The 12,977-nt window shown below is 41.8% G+C and overlaps 1 protein-coding gene across 3 annotated transcripts in view; it reads left to right on the top strand.

Moving 5' to 3' along the window:
- Positions 1-12,977, top strand: part of LOC106603848 (gamma-aminobutyric acid receptor subunit gamma-2) — a 74,247-nt gene that overhangs the window by 18,044 nt on the left and 43,226 nt on the right. For all 3 annotated transcript variants that reach the window (XM_014198040.3, XM_014198041.3, XM_014198042.3), the window contains exon 4: positions 12,638-12,858. In XM_014198040.3, coding sequence (XP_014053515.1) covers positions 12,638-12,858 — 221 coding nt within the window. The remainder of the gene's footprint in view (positions 1-12,637; positions 12,859-12,977) is intronic.

Below are 12,977 nucleotides of genomic sequence, written 5' to 3' on the forward strand. Positions count from 1 at the left end.
TGGTGGCAAAGTAATTACAATATGGCAATTAAACACTGGAATGGTAGATGTGCAAGTAGAGATACTGGGGTGCAAAAGGAGCAGAATAAATAAATAAATACAGTTTGGGGATGAGGTAGATAGATGGGCTGTATACAGATGGGCTATAAACAGGTGCAGTGATCTGTGAGCTGCTCTGACAGCTGGTGCTTAAAGCTAGTGAGGGAGATGGGAATCTCCAGCTTCAGTGATTTTTGCAGTTCGTTCCAGTCATTGGCAGCAGAGAACTGGAAGGAAAGTTGACCAAAGGAGGAATTGGCTTTGGGAGTGACCAGTGAGATATACCTGCTGGAGCGCGTGCTACGAGTGGGTGCTGCTATGGTGACCAGCGAGCTGAGATAAGGCGGGGCTTTACCTAGCATAGACTTGTAGATAACCTGTAGCCAGTGGGTTTGGCGACGAGTATGAAGTGAGGGCCAGCCAAGGAGAGCGTATAGGTCGCAATGGTGGGTAGTGTATGGGGCTTTGGTGACAAAACGGATGGCACTGTGATAGACTGCATCCAGTTTGTTGAGTAGAGTGTTGGAGGCTATTTTATAGATGACATCGCCGAAGTCGAGGATCGGTAGGATGGTCAGTTTTACGAGGGTATGTTTGGCAGCATGAGTGAAGGATGCTTTGTTGCGAAATAGGAAGCCGATTCTAGATATAATTTTGGATTGGAGATGCTTAATATGAGTCTGGAACGACACCCAGGTATTTGTCGTTATCCACATATTCTAAGTCAGAGCCGTCCAGAGTAGTGATGCTGGATGGGCGGGCAGGTGCGGGCAATGATCGGTTGAATTGCATGCATTTCGTTTTATTTGCATTTAAGAGCAGTTGGAGGCCACGGAAGGAGAGTTGTATGGCATTGAAGCTCGTCTGGAGGTTAGTTAACACAGTGTCCAAAGAAGGGCCAGAAGTATACAGAATGGTGTCGTCTGTGTAGAGTTGGATCAGAGAATCACCAGCAGCAAGAGCGACATCATTGATGTATACAGAGAAGAGAGTCGGCCCAAGAATTGAACCCTGTGGCACCTCCATAGAGACTGCCAGAGGTCCGGACAACAGGCCCTTCGATTTGACACACTGAACTCTATCAGAGAAGTGGTTGGTGAACCAGGCGAGGCAATCATTTGAGAAACCAAGGCTGTTGAGTCTGCCAATAAGAATGTGGTGATTGACAGAGTCGAAAGCCTTGGCCAGGTTGATGAATACAGCTGCACAGTAATGCCTCTTATTGATGGCGGTTATGATATCGTTAAGGACCTTGAGCGTGGCTGAGGTGCACCCATGACCGGCTCTGAAACCAGATTGCATAGCGGAGAAGGTACGGTGTGATTCAAAATGGTCGGTAATCTGTTTGTTAACTTGGCTTTCGAAGACCTTAGAGATGCAGGGTAGGATAGATATAGGTCTGTAGCAGTTTGGGTCAAGAGTCTCCCCCTTTGAAGAGGGGGATGACCGCTGCAGCTTTCCAATCTTTGGGAATCTCAGACGATACGAAAGAGAGGTTGAATAGGCTAGCAATAGGGGTTGCAACAATTTTGGCAGATAATTTTAGAAAGAGAGGGTCAAGATTGTCTAGCCCGGCTGATTTGTAGGGGTCCAGATTTTGCAGCTCTTTCAGAACATCAGCTGTCTGGATATGGGTGAAGGAGAAATGGTGGGGGCTTTGGCGGGTTGCTATGGAGGGTGCCGGGCAGTTGACCGGGGTAGGGGTAGCCAGGTGGAAAGCATGGCCAGCCGTAGAGAAATGCTTATTGAAATTCTTAATTAAAGTGTATTTTTCGGTTGTAACAGTGTTTCCTAGCCTCAGAGCAGTGGGTAGCTGGGAGGAGGTGCTCTTGTTCTCCATGGACCTTACAGTGTCCCAGAACTTTTTTGAGTTTGTACTGCAGGATGCAAATTTCTGTTTAATAAAGCTAGCCTTAGCTTTCCTAACTGTATATTGGTTCCTAACTTCCCTGAAAAGTTGCATATCACGGGGGCTATTCGATGCTAATGCAGAACGCCACAGGATGTTTTTGTGCTGGTCAAGGGCAGACAGGTCTGGAGTGAACCAAGGCCTATATCTATTCCTGGTTCTACATTTTTTGAATGGGGCATGCTTATTTAAGATGGTGAAGAAGGCACTTTTAAAGAACAACCAGGCATCCTCTACTGTCGGGATGAGGTCGATGTCATTCCAGGATACCCCGGCCAGGTCGATTAGAAAGGCCTGCTCGCAGAAGTGTTTTAGGGAGCGTTTGACAGTGATGAGGGGTGGTCGTTTGATCGCGGACCCATTACGGATGCAGGCAATGAGGCAGTGATCGCTGAGATCTTGGTTGAAAACAGCAGAGGTGTATTTGGAGGGCGAGTTAGTTAGGATGATATCTATGAGGGTGCCCGTGTTTACAGATTTGGGGTTATATCTGGTAGGTTCATTGATAAGTTGTGTGAGGTTGAGGGCATCAAGCTTAGATTGTATGATGGCCGGGGTGTTAAGCATGTCCCAGTTTAGGTCACCTAGCAGCTCAGAAGATAGATGGGGGGCAATCAAATCACATATGGTGTCGAGGGCACAGCTGGGGACAGAGGGTGCTCTATAGCAAGAGGCAACGGTGAGAGACTTGTTTCTGGAAAGGTACATTTTTAGAAGTAGGAGCTCGAATTGTTTGGGTACAGACCTGGATAGTAAGACAGAACTCTGCAGGTTATCTTTGCAGTAGATTGCAACACCGCCCCCTTTGGCAGTTCTATCTTGTCGGAAAATGTTATAGTTAGGGATGGAAATTTCAAGGTTTTTGGTGGGCTTCCTAAGCCAGGATTCAGACACTTTGCCTTAAAGTCTTGGGTTGCTTTCGCAGTATGCTTCGGGTCATTGTCCATCTGCACTGTGAAGCGCTGTCCAATGAGTTTTGAAGCATTTGACTGAATCTGAGCAAGTAATATAGCTCTAAACACTTCAGAATTCATTCTGCTGCTTTTGTCAGCAGTCACATCACAATAAATACCAGGGAAACAGTTCCATTGGCAGCCATACTGTACATGCCCACGCCATAACACTACCTCCACCATGCTTCACAGATGAGGTGGTATGCTTCGAATCATGAGCAGTTCCTTCCCTTCTCCATACTCTTCTCTTGCCATCATTCTGGTACAAGTTGATCTTTGTCTCATCTGTTTTTTAAGCTTACCAATAGTTACATCTTGTGGTAAACCCTCTGTATTTACTCTGGTGAAGTCTTCTCTTGATTGTTGACTTTGACACAGATACGCCTACCTCCTGGAGGGTGTTCTTGATCTGGCCAACTGTTGTGAAGGGGTTTTTCTTCACCAGGGAAAGAATCTTCTGTCGTCCACCACAGTTTTTTCCCGTGGTCTTCAGGGCCTTTTGGTGTTCCTGAGCTCACCAGTGCGCTCTTTCTTTTTAAGAATGTATGAAATAGTTTATTTGGCCACACCTAATGTTTTTGCTATCTCTCTGATGTGTTTGTTTAGATTTTTCAGCCTAATGATGTCTTGCTTCACTGGCAGTGACAGCTCTTTGGACTTCATATTGAGGGTTAACCTGTCTGGGCAACGTCCCACCCTAGACCAAAACAGCCAGTGGAATCGCGTCGCGTGAAATACAAAACCTCATAAATGCTATAACTTCAATTTCTCAAACATATGACTATTTTACACCATTTTATAGATACACCTCTCCTGAATCGAACCACGTTGTCCAATTTCAAAAAGGCTTTACAGCAAAAGCAAAACATTAGATTATGTTAGGAGAGTACCCTGCCAAAAAAAATCACACTGCCATTTTCAAAGCAACTAGATGCATCATAAATACCCAAAATACAGCTAAATGCAGCACTAACCTTTGACAATCTTCATCAGATGACACTCCTAGGACATCATGTTACACAATACATGCATTTTTTGTTCAATGAAGTTCATATTTATATATAAAAACAGCATTTTACATCGGCGCGTGACGTTCAGAAAATATTTTCCCTCAAATGCTTCTGGTGGATCAGCGCTACAATTTACAAAATTACTATTCGAAAACATTGTTAAAATGTAATATTGTCATTCAAAGAATTATAGATTAACATCTCGTGAATGCAACCGCATTGCCAGATTTAAAAATAACTTTACTGGGAAATCACACTTTGCAGTAAACGACGTGGTATGCTCAGAAAAATAGGCTAGGCGATACATGTTAGCGCCATCTTGGAACCATCTAAAATCAAAAATACTATTGTAAATATTCCCTTACCTTTGATTATCTTCATCAGAAGGAACTTCCAGAAATCCCAGGTCCACAACAAATGTAGTTTTGTTCGAAAAAGTTAATAATTTATGTCCCAATAGTTCCTTCTTGTTAGCGCGTTCCGAAGGCTACTCATAATGTACTGAAGCGTGCGGGACTTGTCATCACGAATGTGCAAAAAATATATATTTACGTTCGTTCAAACATGTCAAACGTTGTATAACATAAATCTTTAGGGCCTTTTTCAACCAGAGCTTCAATAATATTCAAGGCCGACGATTGCATTGTCTTACTAAACGTTTCGGAACAAAAGGTTTCCCATGGGCGCCCGCGTCATAGTAGTAATAGCCCTCCCCCTGTGACCAACTTTCCAAGCCTCTCTTTGGGTCAGTTTCTACCATAGAAGACTCAAACCACTTTGTAAAGACTGTTGACATCTAGTGGAAGCCTTAGGAAGTGCTAAATGATTAATAAGTCCCTGTGTGTTTCAATGGCAAAGGTTTGATGTGATTCCACACATCAGATTTCCATTTCCTGTTAGGATTTGTCTCAGGGTTTTGACAGCCATATGAGTTCTGTTATACTAACAGACACCATTCAAACAGTTTTAGAAACTTTATGGTGTTTTCTATCCATATATAATAAGTATATGCATATTCTAGTTACTGGGTAGGATTAGTAACCAGATTAAATCAGGTACGTTTTTTATCCAGCCGTGAAAATACTGCCCCCTAGCCATAAGAGGTTAAAATCAGTATTACAAATTACCTTAAATTCTCCATCCAAATGGCTTTTCAATGAGGCTGATCAGACCACAAAGGTCAAAAGTCATACCACCCCTTCAAAGATGTGTTTCTTACTTTATTAGACAAATTAAAGAAAAACCATCAAACATTATCTACATGTTGTATCCCAGGTTCCCAGAACATTCCCTTATCAAAAGAATTCACGTGTTTAATTAAAACTCTAAAATTCCATGTGTGTGTGTGTACCCCTTTAAGATATCGTGGCTCTAGGAAAAATGGAAATCTCCTCAAACCCAAAGGCAACCCCTAGGTTAAAAACAAACAAAACATTTCCAGGCCTTTTCAATTTGGTAGAAATGTGCCTCTATCTCACTCGCTCCCTTCAAGATTACAGCCCCAGAAAACATTCCAAAGAGAGACAATGAAGCACTCCTTTTCCCAGGAAAAACCCACAACCACTTGGTCAGCATTTCATTATACTACACCAATTCAGAAACCCAAACGTTGACTACAAACAAAACCTAATAATAATGATAATTCCATTGTACCCCCTCCAATCATTAGTTTTGTTGAACAGAAAACCCAAACCTTATGGCAGCAGATTCACAAGGTCCACCATGAGAGATGACTGTATAGTTCCCTTAAGGAAAAGCACCTTCAGTCAATCTGCTTTTGTTCTACGTAATGGAAACAGATTATAATGTTAGAATACATTAACTTCCTGCTCAAATTCACTGGTGTTAGCTAAACAATCAAACAAAAAAAACAATAATCAGAAACTACCACGAATCGTAAAAGTTTTAACTATTCAGACCTGAATCCCTTATAGCCAAATATAGCCCAGCGAGCATGACTAACTCACCTATTCTTTCCAGTAGGTGAAAATATAACCCCTACTCAAACAGCGTTCTGCCTTACTTGTATCGTAAGATTAAAACCACATTTTACAACTTTCTCTTCTCTTTTGGCTTCAGACTTATGAAATGTCCAAGACTTTAAAAATAACATCAACCCTTTAGAATAAAAACATTTCGGTGGGCACAACTCTTTCGCCATTACCTATCTGCTTATTATTGGAAATATGTAATTTCAGCAGATCATTTAGGCAACAGACAACGTATTACATCGAAATCGCCTCGCTATTATTTAGAATTAATTAGTCTTTCAATTTAACTTAAACAAGCTATTAAAACGTTCAGTTTATATCTTAAACAAACACTAACGACCATATCTTTCCAGGCAAAACATACCAATAGTTGAATTACAATCAGGAACTCAGATTTTAGTCAATTAGTGCATAGGCTGGGAAACGTACCCGAGTCTCCCGCGTGGTAGCCACTGGATCACCAACAATATTGATATGATGGAGACTCCTCACAAATAACGCTATTTATAACCCTATTTATAATTGTCTGTAGTCGTAAAATCAGGCACGTACTACCGAGGCAATTCCCAGAAAATAGCCCTAATTCAAAGGTCCAAGCATTTCTCCAGTGATTATTCTCATTACTCTCGTTGTCTCTCTCTCTCTCTCTCTCTTTCTCCCTTATCTTCTCTTTTCATTTCCTCTCCTGACTTTTGTCGCTCTCTCTACTCAGATTTTAGGAATAATTACTATTGTTGTTATTATGCTTCTTCTCACAATCTGTGTGTATGTGCTATTACTCTCTATGTGTGTGCTTACTACTGTTATTACCCTTAACCTATGTTGATAAATACCTCCCGTTAATCTTTCCTAGAATTTTAGAATCATTATTTGTATGAATCCTGATATATTATTTAGGTCTCACACGTATACAACTATAAGTTCAACTTATTTTTTGTTGTTCCCTGTGACTTTTCACTGATCAATATATCTATCTCACACGCAAATAATTATCTTCTTATTCTGTGTGTGCTTTTAAAATTCTGATGTCAATTACTTCTATGTGTATATCTTCTGCCAATCTATGTGTATCACAATCTATGTGTACATCACTCCTCTCTATGTGTGTGTTCACACTCTATGCTCACGATCTATGTGTATGTGCTTTTCACCTTCTATGTGTGTGTGTGCTTCTAAAACTCTGATCTCTTCTCACAATCTATGTGTCTCACAATTGATGTGTATGTCACTACTCCCTATGTGTGTGCTCACACTCTATGGTCACAATCTATGTGTATCTCTTAACCTATGTGTGCTTTTCCTTTCTTGAATCTTTATCTATAGAGGTGTCTTTCGATCGGACATTAGATCTCACACGTGTACAACTATAAGCTATTTTCCAGGGGTTGTAAGGCCCTAGTTAGCAACCTATTTTTCTGTTGTTCCTTGTGATTTTTGACTTGTTAATATCTCGCATCTCACTCCGCTATATTAGGCTTCCCTCCTTCAATGGATAATCAGACCTAGATGTGCGCCTCCTAAAGATTTGACCATCCCCTCCTAAGCGTATGTAGACAGGCGACCTATATCAATATAATCATGTCTCTGACGTCCTCTCTCATAATTCTATTATTATATTTCGCCTCCCAGTTTACGTTTTTGTGCCGATGTCTTTCAACCAATTGTACGTTTAAGGGCTCAACAATTAGCTAGTTTATATTAGTAGTGGCCACAGATACCTTGGAGTCATTCCGGACATCCCCTCCTCCTATTTCAATGTATACCCGATTCCTATCTTCCATTTGCACAGAATACTTGGTTCCCGTTAAAACATTTTTCTCCAAACAAAATTCTAAAGACAGGTCACCAGATATAAACTCCCTCCTATGTTTTAGCGTCTAACACCCAGAGTACATTAAAATCCTTTATCTTTTGGCTAAATCCTAATCGCTCCCGCCCTTTACTCTCACTTCACTCATTTCATCATTTAATGCAATCATACAGGTACTATCCCCCAAATCCGTGAATAAAGTGCACTGACCTTGTTTTTTGCAGCTGAGGTTTCAATGTTGGTTGGATTTCGTCACCGTTTTCTGTCACGTACCAGTTTGCCACCGGCCTGAAATGGAACATAAATTTCCAGAGGTCAGGTCTTTAACTTACAGATCTCTGATCCGTCCGTTGATGGTTTTTCGGCGCTCCCATGGGACGACAGAAAACAGGTATTGAAATCAGGCTCGAAGGACCAAGCTGTTATGAGAATTTTCAATCCCAATGATAATAACTAATAAGCTTTGACTAATCACCAAGGTTTGTAAGACACTGGGTTAATAATAATTAGGCAAAGACTCAGCTTATGCAAAAGGTTCGTACAGTTTATTCACGAGAATGTTCTGAAGTCCATAATACAGAGACATTCATATTATAACTTGCTTCTTCCTTACGCACATACATACAAACAAACAGTAGGTGGGATGTATCCCTCCCCAGAGTTCTCACCACTGTTTATCACTACCCAGCGCTGTCCGTTCCATTCCCCCGTGATTAGAGGAACCTTGAGAGGTACTCCCTGAGCTATCATAAGTTTCTCAGAGTTTCTAGCCAGGTCGAGCCAAACACAGTCTCTATTGTTCTCGGTATTTTCTTAGGCACACACATACACTTCTCTTCCTCACAGGTCTGTACTAAACCTTATGGGACTTATGTTTAGTTCTTTAATTATTCATTATACATGCTACATAAACTAATAATCACTAATAGTTAGGTTTCAGGGTAGAATTATTTAATCATTACATTTAAACATACACTGCTCAAAAAAAAGGGAACACTAAAATAACATCCTAGATCTGAATGAATGAAATAATCTTATTAAATACTTTTTTCTTTACATAGTTGAATGTGCTGACAACAAAATCACACAAAAATAATCAATGGAAATCCAATTTAGCAACCCATGGAGGTCTGGATTTGGAGTCACACTCAAAATTAAAGTGGAAAACCACACTACAGGCTGATCCAACTTTGATGTAATGTCCTTAAAACAAGTCAAAATGAGGCTCAGTAGTGTGTGTGGCCTCCACGTGCCTGTATGACCTCCCTAAAATGCCTGGACATGCTCCTGATGAGATGGCGGATGGTCTCCTGAGGGATCTCCTCCCAGACCTGGACTAAAGCATCCGCCAACTCCTGGACAGTCTGTGGTGCAACGTGGCGTTGGTGGATGGAGTGAGACATGATGTCCCAGATGTGCTCAATTGGATTCAGGTCTGGGGAACGGGCGGGCCAGTCCATAGCATCAATGCCTTCCTCTTGCAGGAACTGCTGACACACTCCAGCCACATGAGGTCTAGCATTGTCTTGCATTAGGAGGAACCCAGGGCCAACCGCACCAGCATATGGTCTCACAAGGGGTTGAGGATCTCATCTCGGTACCTAATGGCAGTCAGGCTACCTCTGGCGAGCACATGGAGGGCTGTGCGGCCCCCCAAAGAAATGCCACCCCACACCATGACTGACCCACCGCCAAACCGGTCATGCTGGAGGATGTTGCAGGCAGCAGAACGTTCTCCACGGCGTCTCCAGACTCTGTCACGTCTGTCAGGTGCTCAGTGTGAACCTGCTTTCATCTGTGAAGAGCACAGGGCGACAGTGGCAAATTTGCCAATCTTGGTGTTCTCTGGCAAATGCCAAACGTCCTGCACGGTGTTGGGCTGTAAGCACAACCCCCACCTGTGGACGTCGGGCCCTCATACCACCCTCATGGAGTCTGTTTCTGACCATTTGAGCAGACACATGCACATTTGTGGCCTGCTGGAGGTCATTTTGCAGGGCTCTGGCAGTGCTCCTCCTGCTCCTCCTTGCACAAAGGCGGAGGTAGCGGTCCTGCTGCTGGGTTGTTGCCCTCCTACGGCCTCCTCCACGTCTCCTGATGTACTGGCCTGTCTCCTGGTAGCGCCTCCATGCTCTGGACACTACGCTGACAGACGCAGCAAACCTTCTTGCCACAGCTCGCATTGATGTTCCCATCCTGGATGAGCTGCACTACCTGAGCCACTTGTGTGGGTTGTAGACTCCGTCTCATGCTACCACTAGAGTGAAAGCACCGCCAGCATTCAAAAGTGACCAAAACATCAGCCAGGAAGCATAGGAATTGAGAAGTGGTCTGTGGTCACCACCTGCGGAACCACTCCTTTATTGGGGGTGTCTTGCTAATTGCCTATAATTTCCACCTGTTGTCTATTCCATTTGCACAACAGCATGTGAAATTTATTGTCAATCAGTGTTGCTTCCTAAGTGGACAGTTTGATTTCACAGAAGTGTGATTGACTTGGAGTTACATTGTGTTGTTTAACCTCTTACATCTAGACGTTCCGCTAGAGGAACACCTGCTCCAATATCCAATGATAGGCGTGGCGCGAATGACAAATTCCTCAAAAATACAAAAACGTCAATTTTTCAAACATATGACTATTTTACAGCATTTTAAAGACAAGACTCTCCTTTATCTAACCACACTGTCCGATTTCAAAAAGGCTTTACAGCGAAAGCAAAACATTAGATTATGTCAGCAGAGTACCCAGCCAGAAATAATCAGACACCCATTTTTCAAGCTAGCATATAATGTCCCAAAAAACAAAACCACAGCTAAATGCAGCACTAACCTTTGATGATCTTCATCAGATGACAACCCTAGGACATTATGTTATATAATACATGCATGTTTTGTTCAATCAAGTTCATATTTATATCAAAAACCAGCTTTTTACATTAGCATGTGACGTTCAGAACTAGCATTCCCACCGAACACTTCCGGTGAATTTACTAAATTACTCACGATAAACGTTCACAAAAAACCTAACAATTATTTTAAGAATTATAGATACAGAACTCCTTTGTGCAATCGAGGTGTCCGATTTTAAAATAGCTTTTCGGTGAAAGCACATTTTGCAATATTCTGAGTACATAGCCCGGCATCACAGGGCTAGCTATTTAGACACCCAGCAAGTTTAGCCTTCACCAAACTCCGATTTACTATTAGAAAAGTTTGATTACCTTTGGTGTTCTTCGTCAGAATGCACTCCCAGGACTGCTACTTCAATAACAAATGTTGGTTTGGTTCAAAATAATCTATAGTTATATCCAAATAGCGGCGTTTTGTCCATGCGTTCAAGACACTATCCGAAGTGTAAATAAGGGTCACGCGCACGATGCATTTCGTGACAAAAAAATTCTAAATATTCCATTACCGTACTTCGAAGCATGTCAACCGCTGTTTAAAATCAATTTTTATGCAATTTTTCTCGTAAAAAAAGCGAGTCGACTCGTGCACGCGCCTCAGTTTCATAGTACTGTGACTGGCCACTATCCAAACACGCTAATGTTTTTCAGCCAGAGCCTGCAAAGCCACGATTCAGCTTTTTGCCGCCTTCTGAGAGCCCATGGGAGCTGTAGGAAGTGTCACGTAACAGCAGAGATCCCCTGTATTGGATAGAGATATCAAGAAGGCCAAGAAATTGTCAGACAAGGCACTTCCTGCATGGAATCTTCTCAGGTTTTGGCCTGCCAAATGAGTTATGTTTTACTCACAGACACCATTCAAACAGTTTTAGAAACTTTGGAGTGTTTTCTATCCAAAGCTAATAATTATATGCATATTCTAGTTTCTGGGCAGGAGTAATAATCAGATTAAATCGGGTACGTTTTTTATCCGGCCGTGAAAATACTGCCCCCTAGCCATAACAGGTTAAGTGTTCGCTTTATTTTTTTGAGCAGTGTATAAATCCCTTATCACATCCTCAACAAGGTTGGAAAGTGACAGTGAAGATGAAGCCTCAGTCTAATGTTCAAGAGGTGAACATTGAGGAGTTCCCGGGAGAAGACATGGAAGCCTGAGAGGAAGACAACCAAAGCTTTAGTTTCTAGACTATGATTTTACAGATGTATGTATAAAACGTTTTTGCGAGATGTGATGGATAATTGGGGATCATTCAATATTCTCTTTCTTTTGTTCAGTGAAATCATCCCATAACTAAGTTTTTTTTCTATTGGAAGGATTTAATCATTTGCAATTATGTCTACTTATGATAAGGTAAAAGGTGTATGTTTCTGTCTCCATATGATATGGTAAATATATCCAATGCAAAAAACATCTACATTTAAATGGTAATAATATTAATTTGCATCTTTTTTCATTAATTCCCATATGTCACCGATAATTCCCATATATTCCTGTTAATTCCCACGGAAAGTTCCCACCTCTGAATATTCCCCAAAATGTGTAACCCTAGACCTGACTGTAGCATTTTGGAATGAAACTCTTCCAAAGATGACTATGGATGGAATCAACTCAACTGCCATAGTGATAGGCAATTAGGCAGTGTTTATTTACTACTGCCTGTGTACACACTTCTTATTCTGAAAACAGGATGCATATACCTGTGAGTGGGGTCTAGCTAGTAATATTAGGTTCCTACAGTAGTAAAAAACATTGTCTGATCCCCGCACATTGACTCTGTACCGGTACCCCCCGAATATAGCCTCATTACTGTTATTTTATTGTTGCTATTTAATTATTTGTTAATTTCTTTTTAACTTTTTTTTATTTCTTAACACTTATTTTTCTTAACTGCATTGTTGGTTAAGGGGTAAGCATTTCACAGTAAGGTCTACACCTGTTTTGTTCGGTGCATGTGACAAATAAAATGTGATTTGATTTGACCTTGTATAATACCGCACCGTGGGTTTTTCCCTCCGCAGGAGTACACCATCGACATATTTTTTGCCCAGACGTGGTATGACCGGAGGTTAAAGTTCAACAGTACCATGAAGGTCTTGCGTCTCAACAGCAACATGGTGGGCAAGATCTGGATCCCTGACACCTTCTTCCGCAACTCCAAGAAGGCCGACGCCCACTGGATCACCACACCCAATCGTATGCTCCGGATCTGGAACGACGGACGTATACTCTACACATTGCGGTGAGATGTTGTCCAATGAAGAAGCACCACTGGGAGACTGACACAAATGAGGGAACAGACAGTTTCCAGTTGACTGTATTTGACAGGCGGTAGTTGATTGAGCTTGACTGATTGCGCTT

This window comes from Salmo salar, chromosome 04 (genome assembly GCF_965601325.2).
Source record: "Salmo salar chromosome 04, fSalSal1, whole genome shotgun sequence".
Taxonomy (NCBI): Eukaryota; Metazoa; Chordata; class Actinopteri; order Salmoniformes; family Salmonidae; genus Salmo; species Salmo salar.